Raw genomic sequence first — 24,641 nt, 5'->3', positions numbered from 1 at the left:
TCCTCTGGAGGGCAATGTATTCGTCGCCCAGGGCAGAAGTCAGAGGATCTAAAGGCTGTTCACCAGCAGGGATTATAGGCGCAGGTTCACCTCTAGCTACTGTTGCATATGGAACTATGACAGCTGTTTCTTCAGGAGGAACTACAAGAGCTGGTGCCTCAGGACGAAATATGACAGCTGGTGCCCCAGGGGGAACTCCAAGAGCTGGTGCCTCAGGAGGAACTCCAAGAGCCGGTGCCTCAGGGGGAACTCCAAGAGCTGGTGCCTCAGGAGGAACTCCAAGAGCTGGTGCCTCAGGGGGAACTCTAAGAGCTGGTGCCTCAGGAGGAACTCCAAGAGCTGGTGCCTCAGGGGGAACTCCAAGAGCTGGTGCCTCAGGAGGAACTACCACAGCTATATGATCCTCTTCATATGCTGGAGCTCTTCCAAGGGAAGTGGATGGTGGAGCTCTCCGGGTGGACTGGTAGTCCCATTGATTGTGCAACCACTCAGCCTGACCAGTTTGTATGTCCTGGTGGTAAAAGTCCTGACTGGCCTGATATTGGGAGGGGGGGTAAAGACATCTACCCTTTGGGGATGCCTTGGCTGCCCCTCATAACCAAAAGAATAGTCCTCCGGGCCAGGGCTCCTGCCAGGGCTCCTCTTGAAAACTTGGTGGCATGACGTATGGGTCCTCAACAGAGGCAATCCAACCCACCTCATGCCTGGGAGCATACTGTTGAGGGATTCTCTGGCCTGGTGGTTGTGGTGGAGCCATTCTCTGGCCTGGTGGTTGTGGTGGAGCCATTCTCTGGCCTGGTGGTTGTGGTGGAGGCATGCCCGTTTGCACCCTGGTGACAGGAGGTTCTGTGGAGGAGTCAAATGATGAGAGGTATTAGTACAATCATATATATATCCATGTGGGCATACAATGTACATTGATACATGCTAGGGCCTATTCTCATTCTCATGTCAAACTCTATAACATGCATGTGCACATTGGGATTTGTGATATGAGGGATTTGAATATGCAAAGTATATATGTATGTGTTTCATACAATAGTTCTGTGTACATGTCAGTGATGGAGAAAATGTGTTCTTTAAGTGACACTATGGTCACACAATTTCCCTTAGTCTGATGTAGGCACATAACATGCTTTCTTGAGCTAAAAGTATTGCGATGGCTATAGTGTCCATTTACTGAAAACTCTACATGTGGCTTGTGGCCTGTGTTACTCTGAGACATGTTAGTATTTAACTATTCCACCTCATATCATTAATTTCAATGTGTTAAGTAGCATTAAATGGACATTAAACCCATTTTGATTCTTTTATGATTCAGCTAGAGCCTGCAATTTTAAACAACTTTGTAATTTACTTCCATTAGCTAATTTGCTTCATTCTCTTGATATTCTTAGCTGAAAAGCATATCTAGATAGGCTCAGAAGCTGCTGATTGGTGGCTGCACATCAATGCCTCATGTGATTGGCTCACCCATGTGCATTGATATTTAATAAACAAAGAATAACAAAATAATGAAGCAAATTAGATAATAGAAGTAAATTGGGATGTTGTTTAAAACTGTATTCTCTATCTGAATAATGACATAAAAAGCTTTGGTTTAATGTCCCTTTAATGTGAAATCTAATTGTAGATGTTTTTGTTAGTAGGCCAAATACCATGCTCCTCATTGTGTACATGAATGTGTGACATTAAAGGATGTTATATCTCAAATACATATAATACTGGTGTGTGGGATGTTACTCACCAGCATGCTGTGCTGATGTTGCAGTCCCTGAGTCCCGAGCCCCTGGAAGTCCACGGACTGCTGTGACGCTCAGGGACCTGCGAATGAGCTCCTGCCACTCATTATATTCCGCCTCCTGGTGAGGACCACCGCCTGTTCCCCTCTGGTGCATGGCTTCTTGGCCCATTTTCTCCTTGACCCGCCTCTTGCAGCCTCTTGTGATTCAGGTTAGGGATTGGGATTCAGGTTAGGAATTAGGATTCAGGTTAGGGATTAGGATTTAAATTAGGGATTAGGATTCAGGTTTGGGATTAGGATTCAGGTTATGATTAGGATTCAGGTTAGGGATTGGGATTCAGGTTAGGGATTGAGATTCAGGTTATGATTAGGATTCAGGTTAGGGATTGAGATTCAGGTTAGGGAATGAGATTCAGGTTAGGGATTGAGATTCAGGTTAGGGATTGAGATTCAGGTTAGGGATTAGGATTTAAATTAGGAATTAGGATTTATGTTAGGGATTAGAATTCAGGTTAGGTTTAGGATACAGGTTAGGGATTAGGATTCAGGTTAGGGATTGGGATTTAGGTTACGGATTGGGATTCAGGTTAGGGATTGGGATTCAGGTTAGGAATTAGGATTCAAGTTAGGGATTAGGATTCAGGTTAGGGATTAGGATTTAGGTTAGGGATTGGGATTCAGGATAGGGAGTAGAATTCAGGTCAGGGATTGGGATTCAGGTTAGGGTTTGTGATTCAGGTTAGGATTGGGATTCAGTTTAGGATTATGGATTCAGGTTAGGATTGGAATTCGGGTTAGGGGTTGGGATTCAGGTTAGGGTTTGGGATTTAGTTTAGGGTTATGGATTCAGGTTAGGATTGGAATTCGGGTTAGGGGTTGGAATTCAGGTTAGGGTTTGGGATTTAGTTTAGGGTTATGGATTCAGGTTAGGATTGGATTCAGGTTAGGTTTATGGATTCAGGTTAGGGTTAGGGATTCAGGTTAGGGTTTGGGATTCAGGTTAGGATTGGGATTCAGGTTAGGGTTATGGATTCAGGTTAGGATTGGGATTCAGGTTAGGGTTAGGGATTCAGGTTAGGGTTATGGATTCAGGTTAGGATTAGGATTCAGGTTAGGGTTATGGATTCAGGTTAGGATTGGGATTCAGGTTAGGGTTAGGGATTCAGGTTAGGATTAGGATTCAGGTTAGGGTTTGGGATTCAGGTTAGGGTTATGGATTCAGGTTAGGGTTATGAATTCAGGTTAGGGATTAGGATTCAGGTTAGGGATTAGAATTCAGGTTAGGGATTGGGATTCAGGTTAGGGTTATGGATTCAGGTTAGGGTTATGGATTCAGGTTAGGGTTATGGATTCAGGTTAGGGTTAGGAATTCAGGTTAGGGATTAGGATTCACGTTAGGGATTAGGATTCAGGTTAGGATTGGGATTCAGGTTAGGGTTTGGGATTCAGGTTAGGGTTTAGGATTCAGAAGATACTGGGATTAGGATTAACATGTCAGAAGACAACATTCCTGCCTATGTGATATTAATTTGATCACTTTGCGGGGCCAGTCATGGGGGGTACGGAGGCAGGAGCAATGAGAGTTCTAATTCCATTTTTTTTTTCCCTCTTTCTTTATCGTTTAACTTATAGTGTAAAAATTCGCCTACAGTGTAAAATATTCAGAATATTTCATTATTTTGAGATGTCATGCTTTTTGTAAAATCTGCTAGATGGAAATAGTATTGGTTACCTTTATGATTTAGGAATATTGTATTATCTGTCACAGTATCTTAGAAGGCAGTATTTGTCACATCCGGCGAGGTGTTTTGTCTGTTTTGGACTTTTTTTCTTTTTTTTCTTGCTCTTTTAAAAATGTATATATATTATTATTATTATTTTTAAGCCTCGCTGTTGCATGACATTGTTTTTTTTAATGGAATTACCCTGTTGGCTCATATAAATAAATATTTAAAAAAATAAAATTGATCACTTTGCTGATATATAAATATTCTGGTAACTGTGACATTTTCTTTGGGACAATATTCTTGACAAGAACCAGCTAAGGAGAAAGAATTCAGATAAAACTGCAGCTCATCCTCAGCCCATTTAAATAATGAATTGACATGTTTTATTGAACTATTGTGCATTAATTAAAAAGACAGTAAGCACCAAAAATGTTATTGTTTAAAAAGATAGATAATCCCTTTATTACCCATTCCCCAGTTTTGCATAAGCAACACTGTTATAGAAATACTTTTTACCTCTGTAATTACCTTGTATCTAAGCCTCTGCAGACTGCCCCCTTATTTCAGTTCTTTTGACAGACTTGCATTTCAGGCAATTAGTGCTGACTCTTAAATAACTAAACGTGCATGTGCACAATGATATCTTTATGAAACACATAAACTAACGCCCTCTAGCTGTGAAAAACTGTCAAATGCATTAAGAAAAGAGGCGGCCTTCAAGGGCTTAGAAATTAGCATATGAGCCTACCTAGGTTTAGCTTTCAACTGAGAATACCAAGAGAACAAAGCAAATTTGATGATAAAAGTATATTAGAAAGTTGTTTAAAATTGCATGCCCTATCTGAATCATGAAAGTTTAATTTAGACTTTACTATCCCATTAATATCTTATTTAGCACATTATTTGTTAGCAGAAGACAAAAAAATGCTTACAGCCCATAAATCTCTGTACCCGTTATATTTGGTCAAATGATTGGTATTGATTTCTGCTCTTTGGTGCTTTGTTTTAGGGAAAATCCTGGATCGGCTAATCTATGAGAATGCGCCTCTCAACGTGTTGGAACTTGGCACTTACTGTGGGTACGCGACCATAATCATTGCTCAGGCCTTGCCTCTAGGTGCCCGGCTTTATACAGCTGATGCCAATCCTAAGAGGGCAGCAGTGGCCGAGAAAGTAATTCGACTGGCAGGGTTTGATGATGATACGGTGAGTGACACCTGGTATATTGGGAATAAAGTAGAATTATTAGCACCACATAATCTTTTGACCACATGACAATACTGTTAAAGTTTATCAGTTGTTAATGAGGTTTGCAGACAATGGCACTAGGGAAAGGTTTACTTCAGATTAAAGATCTTCTGTTATTTGTTTGTATTTGTAGAGTTGTTAAAAAGATTAGTAGATTTTATCTAAAGAGTTGGCAAAGAATATGGTTTGGCTACTAGTTCCTAGAGTCTGGTTTTACACTGAATCATAGTTTGATAAAGGCTATCATGAAATAGACCCATCTAGTTGCACAAAAAGGGACACTAAAGTTAAATTTAAACTTCCATAATTCAAGTAAAATATGCAATTTTAAGAGACTTTCCAATTTACTTTGATTGTTAGCGCTGCGGAAACTGTTGGCGCTCTACAAATAACCGATAATAATAATTGTCACATTGTGCACAATCTTTTGATATACACACTTTCAGAGGCAGCAGCTGGTACTGAGTTCAAGTGTATACGTATATGAGTCTGTGATTGGCTGATGGCTTTCACATGATTTAGTGGCAGGCAATTTAAAGTATATTTTGAAATTTGTCAGAATTAATCTACTTCTCTTTAAAAATTTAGAAAGATTTTAATTAATTTAATGATCCTTTAAGTATAAAAGTATGATTAGCCATAAAGAATATTGGTAGGGTCTGGATATGAAATATATATTATATGATTTTGTTGAGTTTTGCTTATGGTTTTTAGAACCTTAGTAAGATTTTGTGGTATCTTGTACAAGTTTGGTTAATAGTTTGACTTTGTAGAGTTTGCTTTGTATTTGGTTAAGGTTCCAGAAAGTTTAAATAAGAAATAACAGTTTGGTGTAAAGGTTGTACTAAAAAACTGTCTATTATGCATATCACAGTGCAGTATTTACATCTCAATTTATTTATTTTTGCCTGAAACAATGCTAGGTAAAGCTGTTTACATTTAAATGGCTATTGCTTTATGGGTTTTGTACTTCCTTCTGATAGTCATAGGCTGATAAGGATAGCTGCCTTGGCTTTACAGATGGAGAGGGACAAACCTCTGTGGGTGACAAGAAAACTATAATTTCTTCAGGAAAGAAACATGAATTTAAAAAAAAAGCAACCCCCCCCCAAAAAAAAACATGAAATACAGGTATACCCCACTTTACAGCACTTCACTTTACAGCACTTCACTTTACAGCACTTCTCTAATACAGTGCTAATGTGGAGCTGAAGTTCAACCTCCAAGGATTTTGAAGCAGTACTATACTTACCGTGAGATTGCGAGAAAGACAACTGGCACCATTTGGTTAAAGGGCCAGTCAACACCAGAATTTTTGTTGTTTAAAAAGATAGATACTCCCTTTATTACCCATTCCCTAGTTTTGCAAAACCAACACTGTTATATTAATACACTTTTTACTTCTGTGACTAACTTGTATCTAAGCATCTTCTGACCGCCCCTAATCACATGACTTTTAGTTATTATCTATTGACTTGCATTTTAGCCAATTAGTGCAGTGTCTGCCACTAGCCATGAGCGTGATCACAATGCTATCTATATGGCCTACATGAGCTTGCTCTCCCCTGCTGTGAAAAGTAAATAAAATAGAGGCGGCCTTCAAGGGCTTATAAATTATCATGTGTGCCTTCCTAGGTTTGCTTTCAACTAGAATACCAAGAGAACAAAGCAAAATTGTTGATAAAAGTAAATTGGAAAGTTGTTTAAAATTACATGCCCTATTTGAAAAATGAAAGTGTTTTTTTTCGATTTGACTGTCCCTTTAAGTGCAGTTCGATCTGTTTACAGCTTTACAGTGACCTCTGTGTCTATGTTGTAGTCTGGCAAATTTTACTACAGTAACTGTCACTATTTTAGCTTCTTTTAGATGACCAAATCCCTCCCCTTTGGTTAATGCACGCCACCCAGCCCAGGTGTGTTCCAGATAAATATACTTAATAAGCTAGAAAGCTTCACACTGTGTAGACATGACTTGCTGCAGTGTGGAAACTGGTTAGTGTAGGACCAGTCTTTATGGGACACCTTGTAAGTGGTGATTGGCTTAGCAGAATATGATCATATTGTGTGACTAAGATCCCATTTCATTTAAAGGCATTTTTTAAAGCAAAAAAAATGTTTGCAGCATAAATATGTCAATATTATTGCGAGAAATTGTTAATCCCAATTTTATTTGAACTATGTGAGTATATTTAGCAGATAGAAGTATATTTGTTTTTGCAGCACAAATATAAGCTCATATTATTGCGAGATGTTTATCCCAATCTTATTAGAAGCTATGTAAATATATTTGGCAGACAGAAGCATATACAAATATGCCATGAAAGAGTGGACTTAAGTGGTTGGATGTGCACCAATATATTTTTTGTTGTTTTGTAATTGTTTTGGTCACTTTGGTAGCACTCCCACAATATGTGTGTTATGATTAAACAGTCCTTTTGTGGTGTGCTTAACCAAAAAAAACCTTTGTTGTATTACTATGTGTATATATATATTTATGTGTTATTATGCGTATATACAGATATATTTGTGTTATTATGTGTATATACTGTACATATATATTTATGTGTTACTATGTGTATATACAGATATATTTATGTGTTAATATGTGTATATACATATATATTTACTAGTCCTAAAGCCCGTTCACACGGGCCATTTTTTGCAGTACAGCGGTGCCACCACTTGCACTCTCTCCCTCCCCTTTCTTTTGCTCTCTCTCTCTCTCTCTCTCTCTCTCTCTCTCTCTCTCTCTCTCTCCCCCCTCTCTTTTGCTCTCTCTCTCCCCCTCTCTTTTGCTCTCTCTCCCCCTCTCTTTTGCTCTCTCTCTACCCCTCTCTTTTGAGCTCTCTCTCTCTCCCCCCTCTCTTTTGAGCTCTCTCCCCCCTCTCTTTTGCACTCTCTCTCTCCCCCCTCTCTTTTGCACTCTCTCTCTCTCCCCCCTCTCTTTTGCACTCTCTCTCCCGCCTCTTTTTTGCACTCTCTCTCTCCCCCCTCTCTTTTGCGCTCTCTCTCTCCCCCCTCTCTTTTGCGCTCTCTCTCTCCCCCCTCTCTTTTGCACTCTCTCTCTCCCCCCTCTCTTTTGCCCTCTCTCTCTCCCCCCTCTCTTTTGCCCTCTCTCTCCCCCCTCTCTTTTGCTCTCTCTCTCCCCCCTCTCTTTTGCTCTCTCTCTCCACCCTCTCTTTTGCTCTCACCTGCTCTTTTGAGCTCTCTCTCTCCTCTCTTTTGAGCTCTCTCCCTCCTCTCTTTTGAGCTCTCTCCCCCTCGTTCGAGCTCTCCCTCTCCCCCTCTTTTGAGCTCTCTCTCTCCCCCTCTTTTGAGCTCTCTCTCTCCCTCCTCTCTTTTGCGCTCTCTCTCTCCCACTCTCTTTTGTGCTCTCTCTCTCTCCCCCCCTCTCTTTTGTGCTCTCTCTCTCTCCCACTCTCTTTTGTGCACTCTACCCCCGCTCTTTTGCGCTCTCTCTCCCCCGCTCTTTTGCTCTCTCTCTCCCCCCTCTCTTTTGCTCTCTCTCTCACCCGCTCTTTTGAGCTCTCTCTCCCTCCACTCTTTTGAGCTCTCTCTCTCCCTCCGCTCTTTTGAGCTCTCTCTCTCCCTCCGCTCTTTTGAGCTCTCTCTCTTCCTCCGCTCTTTTGAGCTCTCTCTCTCCCTCCTCTCTTTTGCGCTCTCTCTCTCCCACTCTCTTTTGTGCTCTCTCTCTCTCCCCCCTCTCTTTTGCGCTCTCTCTCCCACTCTCTTTTGTGCTCTCTCTCCCCCCGCTCTTTTGCGCTGTCTCTCTCCCCCCCTCTCTTTTGCGCTCTCTCTCCCGCCATCTCTTTTGCGCTCTCTCCCCCCTCTCTTTTGTGCTCTCTCTCCCCCCTCTCTTTTGTGCGCTCTCTCTCCCCCTCTCTTTTGTGCGCTCTCTCTCCCCCCTCTCTTTTGTGCGCTCTCTCTCCCCCCTCTGTTTTGCGCTCTCTCCCCCCTCTCTATCTCTGCCCCCTATATCTCTCTCTTCCGCGCGATCGCGTCTGGCCACGCCCCTTCATGGCCATTTACACACAGCCACGCCCCCTTCACATCGGCCATGCCCACTTCACGCCGGCCACGCCCACTTCTGCCACAGATCAGCTAGGGACTCAAAGGCCAGGTGTGTTTGTCCTCATGCTGTCTCTACTGCGCATGACAGCTTCGGACAAACACACTTGGCAGCAGCACCTCTTCCCCAGAAACGGCTTGGCACCCCGCTATCCAGTGAGCTGCTGTGCGGTGCACCTTACATGCCCACTCGACGTAGGAATCTCCAGCTAGTTTAACAGTGTCTCTGAACCGCCTCCTGTATGCCTCCGGTGTTATCGCATACCTGGAGAGCAGAGTCTCTTTTACAACATTATAATCCCTGACTTCCTCATCTGGAATGGCCCGAAAAGCCTCGCTGGCCCGGCCGGATAATTTTCCGGATAATATCGAGACCCAGTACCTTGTGTAGGGCACATTGCCTCTCAAAATCGCAAGGTACCCATCAATATCTTCTTCTGTTTCCAGGAAGTTTTTAAAAGCTGCAAAATGTACCTTTCTCTTTTCCACTGGGGTTGCTGTGACTTGGGCTGCTGCAGCACCACTTTGGTGAAGTAGGTTGGCCTCCACAGCGGCTATGACCCAGTCGATAATTTCGGCAGTCAGGTTGGGGCCATAATGTGCCAGTCTTATTTTAACCACCCGGTCAAAGCTTGCTTCTTCTGGAGTTCTGTCTGATATGCTGGGCTCATTGGTTCCTTCAGGCCCTGGTACTCCGTCCATCTCGGTCAGTATTGTAATAATCTCCCTCTTCCTGAGGTTACTGGCTTGTCTGCCCCGTTGTTCTAGCAGGTCTTTAAGGGTGGCTCTTTTCAGCCTTTCATACTGTATTCCCATTAGGTCAGGATGTGTAGTTGCTCTTCTGGGCTATGAGGACTAACCCGTCGCTTGCCACCAATTGTAGTGGAGAGGCAGTAGGATCCGCAATATCTTTTAGTTAGGCAGAGACATCCTCATCTTAAAAATGTCGTCTAAATAATTCAGTTCAAGTTTGTTTAAGTCTAAATCAGCTATTTATTTTCTAGCCACTGCTTAAAAACTGGTGCAACAACTACAACTGCTAACAACAACTGTCTTAGACAATAGAGTTACTCAAAACTGAAGTTAACCCCTCCAGTACTGTTGGATTTGCACCCTGTACCTATAATGGGCACAGGGTGACTTAACATAATGCCCGAATCCATAATCCGTAGGGAGGTTGACAGAGGGGTCTGTCACAGTAGGTAACTGATTTTTAAGGATAGTAGGTAACTGATGTCTCATGGATAGTAAGTAACTGATGTCTCATGGATAGTAAGTAACTGATATCTCATGGATAGTAAGTAACTCTCATGGATAGTAGGTAACTGATGTCTCATGGATAGTAGGTAACTGATGTCTCATGGATAGTAAGTAACTGATGTCTCATGGATAGTAAGTAACTGATATCTCATGGATAGTAAGTAGCTGATGTCTCATGGATAGTAAGTAACTGATGTCTCATGGATAGTAGGTATCTGATGTCTCATGGATAGTAAGTAACTGATATCTCATGGATAGCAGGTAACTGATGTCTCATGGATAGTAGGTAACTGATGTCTTATGTATAGTAAGTAACTTATGTCTCATGGATAGTAGGTAATTGGGATAGTAATTAACTGATGTCTCATAGATAGTAGGTAACTGATATCTCATGGATAGTAAGCAACTGATATCTTATGGATAATAGGTAACTGATGTCTTATGGATAGTAAGTAACTGATGTCTCATGGACAGTAAGTAACTGATATCTCATGGATAGTAGGTAACTGATGTCTCATGGATAGTAGGTAACTTATGTCTCATGGACAGTAGGTAATTGATGTCTCATGGATTGTAGGTAATTGATGTCTCATGGATAGTAAGTAACTGATTATAATAATAATAATAATTTGCGATTTATATAGCGCTTTTCTCCCTGTGAGACTCAAAGCACTTTACAAATATACTGTACCAACATAAGACATAAAAGTTAGGAGTTTCTGAAGGTCAGATAAGCGGACTGAATGCCTGATGGAAGAGGTGGGTCTTTAGCTTTTTTTTAAAAGTCTGTAAGGACGGTGCCTCTCTGATTGCTCACGGTAAAGAGTTGCAGAAAGTAGGGGCAGCGTGGCAGAATGCTCTGGAGCCTGAGTTTGTCCTTATTCTTGGCACTGGGAGGAGGGATGTGTTGGCTGACCTAAGTGAACTTGATGGGATGTAGGGTGTCAGGAGCTCTTTCAGGTACTGTGGGCCTTGGTTATTTAAGGCTTTGAAGGTCAGCAGGCCAATTTTAAAATATGTTTGCCATTTAATTGGAAGCCAATGCAGGGAGTGGAGAACAGGTGTTATGTGGCAGGAGCGAGTTTGATTGGTTAATAGTCTTGCTGCTGCGTTTTGTACTGCCTGAAGGCGATGGAGTTCTTTTTTTAGGATGCCCAATTAAAGTGCATTGCAGTAATCTAGCCTAGAGGATACAAATGCATGGATTAATGTTGGCATATCATCCGGTGGAATTAAGTGTTGTATCCTGGCTATGTTTTTCAGATGAAAGTAGGCAGATTTTATTACGGAGGAAATCTGCTGTTTAAAAGATAGTCCAGCGTCAATCAGCACTCCGAAGTTTCGTACCTTTGCTGAACTAACAAGTTCAGAGCCTCCAAGCTCCAGGCCAGTTGGGTGATCGTGGGATATTTTTGATGCCCGGGGTCCCCTCACCAAGAGTAACTCTGTTTTGTCCGGGTTCACTTTGAGACAGCTAGCATTCATCCATTCTATGAGGTCTGTTAAGCAACTGTTTATGCGGCATGCTGGGTCTGTAGTATCTGGAGCAAAGGAGACGTAGAGTTGTGTGTTATCAGCGTAACAATGATACCTTAGGCCATGTCGGTTAATGATGTCCCTCAGTGGTAGTAAGTAAATTGCGAATAGTATGGGAGACAGGATAGATCCTTGTGGAACTCCGCAGGCCAGTTCTGTTGGTGCTGATGAGCTTGATCCTGATATTACTCTCTGTGATCTACCAGCGAGGAAGGATTTAAACCAGTCAAGGACTGTGCCTCCTAGACCACAGATGTACTGCAAGCGCTCTATTAGAATCCTATGGTCAATGGTGTCAAATGCAGCTGAGAGATCCAGGAGGATTAGAATGGAGTAATCACCTTTGTCTCTTGCCATGATTTATCATGGATAGTAAGTAACAATATCTCATGGGTAGTAAGTAATGATATCTCATGGATAGTAAGTAACTGATGTCTCATGGATAGTAAGTAACTGATTTCTCATGGATAGTAAGTAATGATATCTCATATATAGTAACTAACTGATGTCTCATGGATAGTAGGTAACTGATGTCTCATGGATAGTAAGTAACTGATGTCTCATGAATAGTAGGTAACTGGTGTCTCATGGATAGTAAGTAACTGATGTCTCATGGATAGTAGGTAACTGATGTCGCATGGATAGTAGGTAACTGATGTCTCATGGATAGTAAGTAACTGATGTCTCAAGGATAGTAAGTAACTGATGTATCATGGATAGTAAGTAACTGATGTCTCATGGATAGTAGGTAACTGATGTCTCATGGATAGTAAGTAACTGATATCTCATGGATAGTAGGTAACTGATATATCATGGATAGTAGGTAACTGATATCTCATGGATAGTAGGTAACTGATATCTCATGGATAGTAGGTAACTTATATCTCATGGATAGTAGATAACTGATGTCTCAGGGATAATAAATAACTGATGTCTCATGGAAAGTAGGTAACTGATGTCTCATGGATAGTAAGTAACTGATGTCTCATGGATAGTAACTGATGTCTCATGGATGGTAAGTAACTGATGTCTCATGGATGGTAAGTAACTGATGTCTCATGGATGGTAAGTAACTGATGTCTCATGGATAGTAAGTAACTGATATCTCATGGATGGTAAGTAACTGATGTCTCATGGATAGTAAGTAACTGATGTCTCATGGATAGCAAGTAACTGATGTCTCATGGATGGCAAGTAACTGATGTATTATGGATAGTCTGAAGCTGAACTACTTGTAGTCTTTCTGTGACACATCTAGATATATATAATATTATACTGTGGTCTGTTTGAACAGGTGGAGCTTCTGGTTGGATCCTCAGATGAGATCATCCCACAGTTGAAAGACAAACAAGGGGTACAGAAGTTGGACTTTATCTTCATGGATCATGGGAAGCGCTGCTACCTCCGGGACCTCCAGTTATTAGAGGAGGTGGGACTGCTTCGTGAAGGTACCATTATCCTGGCAGACAACGTGCTGTTCCCTGGAGCACCTCACTTCCTGCAGTATGTCAAGAGTTCTGGGAAATACCAATGCAAAATACATCGAGGCAGCCTGGAATATTTCCGATACATAAGAGATGGAATGGCAGAACTTACTTACACCAAACTGGCATGAGTCTTGTCAAGTCAGTGTGCCAAGACATGGCTTCTCAAGAACAGGAGATATAGGTTTCCTGTGATCTCATTTTAATCATTTGCTTCCAGAAATGTCATTGCAGATCTGTATGCAAATTAAATGTTTAAAAGCAATTAAAACTATAATTTTGTTAGTGAACTTTGAAAAGTTTTGGAACCCAGTGGCATACCCCTTGAAAACCTTTGTCAGTGTTTATTTTACATCCTGTTCTGTGGCCAGTTAGGGAAAGACATAAATGAACTCATATGCATATCAAGCAATCACTGTGCAGTATGCAACACTGTCAGAATTCAATGGAATGTACTCCAGCCTCTCTGGCACCAATAGAAAAACTTACATTATAAGATTTGAATTGCAGGAAAAGCAGTCACAATAAAGAATAACAGGGGAATATAATGTTTTTCAATCTAAATAATAACACATTTTATGAAGAATTATATTTTGTGTGTATCTTCATTTTAAACGATGTTTATTTTATGTAATTATATATAAATAAGGTTGCACTATCATAACCCTGTATGTCTTCGCCAGCGCATCTTGTTCTGCTGATGTATTTGTATTTCCTGACCACAGCAGATGAACTATATCATGCTGAAAGGTCATCCCATTGTTAGTGGTGCATTTAGGTTCTGCACTAATCTAGGCACAAATTCATCCCTCCCTCTCACCTTCCCACCACCAACAATCTATATAGCATTTACAGGTACAAACCCCCAAATCCAGAATCACAAAATATAAATTTATTCTGAAATCCAAACTTTTTAATGAATATTTCTTAAAATAAAATTATCAAAAATTACTATTTCCCCCCACCTTTCACAATCTTCTCTGCCTTTGTGTTCTAAAATGCAAATAATAGGCTCTAGGTTACATGTATAAGCTGTGTAATGACATGTAAATATTGCCTAAAAGACAAGATATTGTTATTTACACTTGGTTCCATTCCCTCGCAAAACTGTCCTATTTTAAAGATGCAAATATTCCAAAATCCAAACTATTCTGAAATACCAAGTCCCAAGCAGGTTTGGATAAAGTATACTGTACTTACATATTTATCACAATAATGCGGTTAGTGATCAGCGTATTGTAGCTGGGCAAAAGGAACAATTACCAACCCCTTCTTTCAGCTGCATATTAAGCAGTAATTAACCCCTAATAATTATCTGTATCCTATCTATCTATCGTGTTATATTTTAGATTACAATATTAATTATGACTATCTCCACAGTAAGCTCCGTGTTATATATATATATATATACAGTATATATATATATATATATATATATATATAAGGTTAAAGATATAATTAAAACTATCTTAGCTGTAACCTCCAATATATTTGTATTATTTTTCTGTAGTTCTAATCATGTGATATCTTTTTAAACACAGCAAATTATTTTTGTGGAGTAAAGATGATTCAGTTTGGAAAAATATATACAGATTTATTATACATTAAACAAGATATTAACAAGCGATATACCATTTAATTATACACAAAACAAACTCTCTGATACAATATGAAATTAAATATGCTACCACACTGAAGTCTATAACAAGGTAAAATAAACCAGCTGAACCAGTTATGCAATATGTGTTACTATAACGGCTATTTAATACAATCTTAGCCTAATATTACCATTAAAATTATACCCAGATACTTAGCAATTTATAGCAATTAGTCAGTTTCCGAAGGTATGGCTGTAACCAGTAAACAAAAAAAAACAAAAAACACTTTTATGATGCCTCAACAAGTCTCAGCCTTAGAGAAGACAATACCACTAAAATTAAATGTATTTAATTATAATGCCCGGGGCTTTCCTTACAATATGCTGCATTAAATGAACACTAGCTATAACAAGATTTCTTGTATTGTTAGATTAATTAAATTCCTAGGCAATATAAGACAGACTATGGGGGTAAGTACATATAAAATTGGGCCTATAATCATCTAATACAAATCTTAATAAGGACCTTAAATGCAATAACTGCTTAACTATAAGTAAAGACTTTTTATACTTCCCTAAATGTTTGCTCCTCCAAGCCCTGGGTTATCACTAGTCAAGCTATGGGTTTCCCCTGCATCCGGTCCCACAAAATCTCTTAGTCCACAGGAAAAACAGGCAAAAAGTTCCCAAGGATATCAAAAATATAGAATGGGTGCCACCAGGATTCAAAATTCTTTTTCAAGGGAAAATTGGACAGAGTATCAACTCACTTTTCTCCAACCCAGCGTGTCCTTGTGAATGCTCAGTGATCCAATTTATCCTGAACTATAACTCTGCCCTAATCTCTAACAGCCATTCACAGATGTGTGAGGATCTGCAATGCTGTGATTGGATGAATACTAATTCACTTTTGGGAGTAATTCACCCAATGTGAAGTATAGCTGGTTGTACTTTTACTAATTCACCACAAGATGGCGAGTTGTGCTATAAAAGTGAACTAATTCTTACATTTATCCTTCTTAGAATTCATTTTTCATATATCACACATACATACACACACACACACATATATATATATATATATATATATATATATATATATATATATATATATATATATATATATACACACATATATATATATATATATATATACTGTATATATACATATACATACACATAGACATACACATATTCATTTATATAATTTTTTAGCTAGACTTCATACATTTACCAAATATACTTAAATAAGTATTCATGTCTTTATGGCTTATCATTTGGGCATTGTCCTTTAAAGTTGGGCATATGGGTTTTAACGGAGGGAGATAATTAATGTATATATCAATCTCCATATATTTAATTTAATATTTTTGTTTAACTAAAATGTACCAGTTTAAAATTAAATTCTCATGATTTAGATAGATACTTATTTATACATAAGGCATATACATATATAGATCTCCCTATGTGGGTATCTCATGTATAAGTGTATGTTACAGATGAGGTACAGATGAGGCATAATGAATTATATAGTATTTTACAATAGTTTCTCATTATATGTATATATTTGATATATAGGCATATATATATATACATATCATATTGGTTATTGCATATACTTAATGCCATAGTTAACTTATCTATACATTCAAACATGTGGTCATATACACTGGTTATCAGTTAATTATTTGTACAACATTGGGATACAATTTGTATACAAAATTTAACATTTTTTTTATATACAATTCAGACTTTTAACTTCTTACATTTCAAAATTGTATTTTTTTCCTAACAGACATTTGTGTTTTGCTTGTGGGAGTGATCTGATTTAAGGTCACTTAGACCAGCATCTCATTAACATATGAGTGAGGACCCATTTGTTTGTAATTCCATCCACCAGAGCATAAACAAAATCTTAGACAATGAGACAATGGGACTTCACTCCTTTGAGTTGGAACAACATTTCTCTCTGTTCTGTTGATAAAGCCCCCAGGTGATTTCATGTTAAGAGGTATATCCTGGACACATGCTTTTTGTTATCTTCTGATTCATGTAGGTGTGTTAAATGTTAGCCAAATGCTCTTGCTTAATTAGAATGCCAGATCCAAGATGATTTTAAATACATTTCCTGTATCACATTAATTCTTTTTATAATTTGCTAAAATAATTCTTCTGATATAGACAGCTCCCCACAGATGATGTAACAATCTATCTATCTATCTATCTATCTATCATCTATCTATCTACGATGGACATACTTTTATAGTCACTTTAGGACCCCCAACATCTACAAATGGTGTTTTTTTTTGCATATTTTTTAAATATTTGTAAGTTACACTTGCTCTGTCATAATTATCACTATCAGTACTGATGTCTTCAAAATTGGGTTTTATAAGGGAACACTCAATCCCAACTTTCATAGGAACCTATTGTAATCCGTTTCCATCCACACCGCTGCTACACCATCTGAATGCATCTTTTTATATTGTCAGGATGGTCAGACTGAGCACTCTTTTTCTATTGCTAAATGGTTGCTTTTCATCTATGGCAAGTATTTTTTTAAAAAAATATTTATTTCTATTGTTTGTTAAAGGACGTTTTCATTTTGGCGTGAACTAAAAACAAAATGGTGACTGCGGTTCTATGCATAGGACTTATAAGGCCCCTCTATTAAGCTGTGGATGCAGCTTTGGGGCCTTAGAGTCTCAGACTCAAGTGAGTGGGCCTGAAAGCTAGTTAAACACTTAAGACCGAGGCTACTTAGCCTCTCTACTGCCTCAAGAGTAGCAGAGTTAAATCATCCTGATTAGGATAAGTGACAAGCTCTGCTCTTGCACATAGGTAATAATAATAATGTTCCAGTCAGAGTGACTTTATGGTTCAGTTGTTGCTGCTGAGGAAGCTGGCTCCCGCAATGTTCAAAGTCTCCAGCATCATTCTATGATAGCCATTGAGCCCCTACATTGGGTCACATGATAAGTCACATGAACAGGAGTCCGTGGCGTAATTTTACTAACTTGCAACTTGAAACTGTGCTTGGGGTCTATTTATCAAGCTCCGAACGGAGCTTGATGCCCCGTGTTTCTGAAACACAGGTTTCTGAAACACAGCTGCTCCATAACCTGTCCGCCTGCACTGATGCGCCGGACAGAAATCGCCACAAATCAACCAGATCAAGTAGGATTGGGTTGATTGACACCCCTTGCTAGTGGCCGATTGGCTGCAAGAACTGCTGGTGCAATGAATGATAAATGCCGACAGCATATGCTGTTGGCATTTATCGATGTGCGGCGGACATGGTTCGATATAGCGGATCATATCCGTCCACACAATAATAAATGGACCCCCTTGTCCAGAGTGTGCTTCTTAGAGGGGATCTTGCAATTTGTGAATCAAATTAATGATATAGGCAATGACAAAGCTAAATACATTAGAATGTAGTGTATCTTTTTTCTTTTTTTCTTTTCTCGCTTACTGCCCTGCGTGCAAAATTTTGCTGTATTGTGTACCAATTGTTGGACACAAAAAAAAAAAAGTATATTTCCCCAGAACTTTGATACTTTGGAAAAAGCTTTTTAGAGACTTAACTTGGCACAGGATTTTCCATCTGCTGGGACAGGGCACTGTAACAATTGATAACATATTTGTATTTTTTAAGAGACCACGACATAGCTATTAGGTTCTACTATTTATAGGTTTGTGTTTGAGTAAAAAGGAAGATTTTTGTTTTGTTTTATAAACTACTGACAACAAATTGGACTCCTGGAATTGGACAGATTTATCTTATGTATGTATATGTTTATATACAGTATGTGTTTGTATATATATATATATATATATATATATATATACCCCAAGAACAGTCAGGGTGGATTTGCACTCATATCTCAAAAGAAAGAGCAACTGCCAGGTTGTCAGGAAAAATAAATTGTATCCAATATAGTAAAGATCTCCACTCACTGCACTCAATATCAATTGTGATATTTATTATAGTATATATATATATATATATAATAATAAATAATAAGTATCACAATTGACACAAGTCCAGTGAGTGTTGATCTTTACTATATTATTTTTTTTACACACACACATATATATATATATATATATATATATATATATATATATATATTAACACACACACATATATTTATATATATATATATATATATATGCACAGTATCCCACAAAAGTCTAATTATTTTATTATATCTTTTCATGTGACAACACTGAAGAAATTACACTTTGCTGTAATGTAAAGCAGTGAGTGTACAGCCTGTATAACAGTGTAAATTTGCTGTCCCTTTAAAATAATTCAACACACAGCCATTAATGCAGAGCTTTCCAAACTTTTCATGTGGTTGACACACTTTTTAGACCTACATCATTTTGCGACACAGTAATTCAGTTGTACTGGCAAACAGGAAGTTAAACTAACTTGTTTTAAGAGATACGGACACATACATGAATTATATAATAATGAAATGTATTTACAGGTAACAGTAAGTATGTGCAAGAAGTAAAAAAACAGTTTAATATCACCAATAACTACTTACTATTTTAATGGGATGTATGAGGTTGATGGGATGAACACAATTTCTGAATATTTGGTGGAATATTAGATAAAGACACTCGCATTTCATCATCAAGCATTTTTAAGCTTCCCCTTCCTATCCATATATCAAGAGCAGGAGCAGCAATGCACTACTGGGAGCTAGTTGCAAAAAAAACCCCACTGACTTCTGACTTCAGCTCAGCATTTAAGCTGCCGCCCCCATAGCTCGGTGAGTCCGATTGACTACTGCCCGCGCTGCAAACACATTGCTGTCCCACTCACTGACTACACGTGCAGTTAAAAGCAAATTAAGGAGACTACACGTGCAGTCAGGAACCAATGTGCCGCCAATGGGAATAGTTTTAGTTCCCACTGAGCTGCACCAATAGGTTAAGATGATCTGTGTCCCCCTAGGTATCAATCACATGTCAACCATGTGATATGCATAGCAGGCAGGGGGAAAGTCAGAAACCAAAAAAAAAAATTAAAAATAATTTGTGCTGAAGCAGGGACACACCTACACACTGCTGCCGACACACTAGTGTGTCCCGACACACAATTTGGAAAGCACTGCATTAATGTCTAAACCGTTGGCAACAAAAGTGAGTACACCTCTAAGTGGAAATGTCTAAATTGGGCTCAAAGTGTCAATATTTTGTGTGACCACCATTATTTTCCAGCACTGCCTTAACCCTCTTGGGCATGAAGTTCACCGGTGCTTCACAGGTTGCTACTGGAGTCCTCTTTCACTCCTCCATGACAACATCACAGAGCTGGTGGATATTAGAGACCTTGCTCTCCCCCGCCTTCCATTTGAGGATGCCCCACAGATGCTCAATAGGGTTTCGGTCTGGAGACATGCTTGGCCAGTCCATCACCTTTACCCTCAGCTTCTTTATCAAGGCAGTGGTCGTCTTGGAGATGTATTTGGGGTCGATATCATGTTGGAATACTTCCCTGCGGCTCAGTTTCTGAAGGGAGGGGATTATGCTCTGTTTCAGCAAGTCACAGTACATGTTGGCATTCATGGTTACCTCAATGAACTGTAGCTCCCCAGTGCCGGCAGCACTCATGCAGGCCCAGACTATGACACTCCCACCCAGGGCCGCCATCAGGGGATGACAGGGGTGACTGCTGTCAGGGGCCCAATGGGCCATGGGGGCCCCATGAGGCAAGAACTAAAAAAAATTGGGAGCCACCAGTGGGTACTACAGCAGAGAGCTAATTGAGCATGGGAAATGTTATTACAAGGAGTAAAGTATTAGCATTTGAGAGGATTTCTGAGTGTGCACTAAACCACTATGCACAGTGTGAGACAGACTTGGCACTTTGTTTGTACAGTGTGTACCTGAGTCAGACGGCAGATCACTTTCATTTGCAGAGAAGGTAGGACTTACTTAGCAAATGTTTTTTATTTCTTTGTGCAATTTCAGATTGTAACTTCAATGTGGTAGTAGTTGTATGGTGGGGCCAGGGGTCCATAAAAACACATTTTCTTTTAGCAGCAGTGTATTTATGATTATTTGAAAATGCTGTGAAAATTCTATATTTAAAACCATGCAGAAATGTTTCCTCCTCAATACAAAAATGGTAGGTGCCCTTTTGGCAGATATATATATTACGTTCCAATTTACTGCCCCTTTATGCAAGGACTTTCCAGATGCAAGGAGGCATTTTATCATTTATTTTTTTATATCTGCATAAAATGTTATACTCTCAGACTAAGATTGCTCAGTGTTTGAAATGAGACAGGTTCTGGTCAGTTTACACTAAAGCTGACTTAATTTTGAAATACATACCAACAAGCCTAAATCCTGCATTTAACCAGATCTAATGGAATGAGTACCACAGCTTATGGTTTCACCAAGACCATATAGAGTACAGCATTTTCAAAATCCATAAGTACAGCTGACAGATGGGAACATTTGTACACTATGGGGGCTAGTTATCAAGCCGTCTACTTTTCTGGCTTCGCCGGCCCAATACGTCCGCCTAAGCTCGCCTACCTTCGCCGCCGCGGACCTGAAAAAATACGCCTAAGTTATCAAATAAAGCTGTCAAAAAGCCGCGGGGCGATGAGCAGCGGACTGTGACAGTTATCACTCATCCGATCTCGCTGCCCTTCGGCTTTTTCCCAGCTTTATTGCTAGCCTGTCACTAAGCACTCACACTAAACTGCACTGTTCTACCCCCTATACCGGCGCCCCCGGAGCCCCCCGCAACTCAATAAAGTTACTAACCCCTAAACCGCCGCTCCTAGACCCTGCCGCAACTCTGATAAATGTATTAACCCCTAAACCGCCGCTCCCGGACACCGCTGCCACCTACATTATACCTAGTAACCCCTATCCTGCCCCCCCTATACCGTCGCCCTCTATTATAAAATTATTAACCCCTATCCTGCTGATCCCGCACCTCTCCGCAACTAAATAAATAGTTTAACCCCTAAACCGCCGCTCCATGAACCCGCCGCAACCTATAATAAATTTATTAACCCCTATCCTGCCCCCCACTACGCCGCCGCCACTGTAATAAAATGATTAACCCCTAAACCTAAGTCTAACCCTAACCATAACGCCCCCCTAACTTAAATATTAATTAAATAAATCTAAATAAATTAACTCTTATTAACTAAATGAATCCTATTTAAAACTAAATACTTACCTTTAAAATAAACCCTAATATAGCTACAATATAAATAATAATTATATTCTAGCTATCTTAGGATTTATTTTTATTTTACAGGTACCTTTCAATTTATTTTAACCATGTACAATAACTATTAAATAGTTATTAACTATTTAATAGCTTACCTAGCTAAAATAAAGAGAAATGTACCTGTGAAATAAATCCTAACCTAAGTTACAATTACACCTAACACTACACTATACTTTAATAAATTATTCCTATTTAAACTAAATACTTACCTGTAAAATAAACCCTAAGATAGCTACAATATAATTAATAATTATATTCTAGCTATCTTAGGATTTATATTTATTTTACAGGTAACTTTGTATTTATTTTAGCTAGTTAGAATAGTTATTAAATAGTTATTAACTATTTAATAACTACCTAGCTAAAAGAAATATAAAATTACCTGTAAAATAAATCCTAACTTAAGTTACAATTAAACCTAATACTACACTATCATTAAATTAACTAAATAAACTACCTACAAAGAACTACAATGAAATACAATTACATAAACTAACTAAAGTACAAAAAATAAAAAAAGCTAAGTTACAAAAAATAAAAAATTAAGTTACAAACATGTTAAAAATATTACAACAATTTTAAGCTACTTACACCTAATCTAAGCCCCCTAATAAAATAACAAACCCCCCCAAAATAAAAAAAATCCCTACCCTATTCTAAATTACATAAATTTCAAAGCTCTTTTACCTTACCAGCCCTTAAAAGGGCCATTTGTGGGGGCATGCCCCAAAAAGTTCAGCTCTTTTGCCTGTAAAATAAAAATACAACCCCCCCCAACATTAAAACCCACCACCCACATACCCCTAATCTAACCCAAACCCCCCTTACAAAAACCTAACACTAATCCCCTGAAGATCATCCTACCTTGAGTCGTCTTCACTCAGCCGAGCCACCGATGGAACTGAAGAGGACATCCGGAGCGGAAGAAGTTAATCCTCCAAGCGGCGCTGAAGAAATCTTCCATCCGATGAAGTCATCATCCAGGCGGCGCTGAAGAAGTCTTCGATCCGGCCGATGTCATCTTCAAAGAGGCGCTGAAGAGGTCTTCTATCCGGGCGAAGTCATCTTCCAAGCCGGGTCTTGAATCTTCCTTCCGCCGACGCGGAACCACCTTCTTCACCGACGGACTACGACGAATGACGGCTCCTTTAAGGGACGTCATCCAAGATGGCGTCCCCTCAATTCCGATTGGCTGATAGGATTCTATCAGCCAATCGGAATTAAGGTAGGAAAATCTGATTGGCTGATGGAATCAGCCAATCAGATTGAGCTCGCATTCTATTGGCTGTTCCGATCAGCCAATAGAATGCGAGCTCAATCTGATTGGCTGATTGGATCAGCCAATCGGATTGAACTTGAATCTGATTGGCTGATTCCATCAGCCAATCAGATTTTCCTACCTTAATTCCGATTGGCTGATAGAATCCTATCAGCCAATCGGAATTGAGGGGACGCCATCTTGGATGACGTCCCTTAAAGGAGCCGTCATTCGTCGTAGTCCGTCGGTGAAGAAGGTGGTTCCGCGTCGGCGGAAGGAAGATTCAAGACCCGGCTTGGAAGATGACTTCGCCCGGATAGAAGACCTCTTCAGCGCCTCTTTGAAGATGACATCGGCCGGATCGAAGACTTCTTCAGCGCCGCCTGGATGATGACTTCATCGGATGGAAGATTTCTTCAGCGCCGCTTGGAGGATTAACTTCTTCCACTCCGGATGTCCTCTTCAGTTCCATCGGTGGCTCGGCTGAGTGAAGACGACTCAAGGTAGGATGATCTTCAGGGGATTAGTGTTAGGTTTTTGTAAGGGGGGTTTGGGTTAGATTAGGGGTATGTGGGTGGTGGGTTTTTATGTTGGGGGGGGTTGTATTTTTATTTTACAGGCAAAAGAGCTGAACTTTTTGGGGCATGCCCCCACAAATGGCCCTTTTAAGGGCTGGTAAGGTAAAAGAGCTTTGAAATTTATGTAATTTAGAATAGGGTAGGGATTTTTTTTATTTTGGGGGGGTTTGTTATTTTATTAGGGGGCTTAGATTAGGTGTAAGTAGCTTAAAATTGTTGTAATATTTTTAACATGTTTGTAACTTAATTTTTTATTTTTTGTAACTTAGCTTTTTTTATTTTTTGTACTTTAGTTAGTTTATGTAATTGTATTTCATTGTAGTTATTTGTAGGTAGTTTATTTAGTTAATTTAATGATAGTGTAGTATTAGGTTTAATTGTAACTTAAGTTAGGATTTATTTTACAGGTAATTTTGTATTTCTTTTAGCTAGGTAGTTATTAAATAGTTAATAACTATTTAATAACTATTCTAACTAGCTAAAATAAATACAAAGTTACCTGTAAAATAAATATAAATCCTAAGATAGCTAAAATATAATTATTAATTACATTGTAGCTATCTTAGGGTTTATTTTACAGGTAAGTATTTATTTTTAAATAGGAATAATTTATTAAAGTATAGTGTAGTGTTAGGTGTAATTGTAACTTAGGTTAGGATTTATTTCACAGGTACATTTCTCTTTATTTTAGCTAGGTAAGCTATTAAATAGTTAATAACTATTTAATAGCTATTGTACATGGTTAAAATAAATTGAAAGGTACCTGTAAAATAAAAATAAATCCTAAGATAGCTAGAATATAATTATTATTTATATTGTAGCTATATTAGGGTTTATTTTAAAGGTAAGTATTTAGTTTTAAATA

The 24,641-nt window shown here is 39.0% G+C and overlaps 1 protein-coding gene across 1 annotated transcript in view; it reads left to right on the top strand.

Annotated features, from left to right (window-relative positions):
- Positions 1 to 13,615, top strand: part of LOC128652160 (transmembrane O-methyltransferase homolog) — a 52,225-nt gene extending 38,610 nt beyond the window's left edge. The window contains exons 2-3 of the mRNA XM_053705100.1: positions 4,481 to 4,677; positions 12,878 to 13,615. Coding sequence (XP_053561075.1) covers positions 4,481 to 4,677; positions 12,878 to 13,198 — 518 coding nt within the window. The 3' untranslated portion in view covers positions 13,199 to 13,615. The remainder of the gene's footprint in view (positions 1 to 4,480; positions 4,678 to 12,877) is intronic.
- The last annotated feature ends 11,026 nt before the right edge of the window (positions 13,616 to 24,641 follow it).

The sequence above is a fragment of the Bombina bombina genome, chromosome 3 (assembly GCF_027579735.1).
Source record: "Bombina bombina isolate aBomBom1 chromosome 3, aBomBom1.pri, whole genome shotgun sequence".
Classification (NCBI taxonomy): domain Eukaryota; kingdom Metazoa; phylum Chordata; class Amphibia; order Anura; family Bombinatoridae; genus Bombina; species Bombina bombina.
Note: the sequence above shows the minus strand (reverse complement) of the source record. Positions and strands in the feature narration are given on the sequence as shown.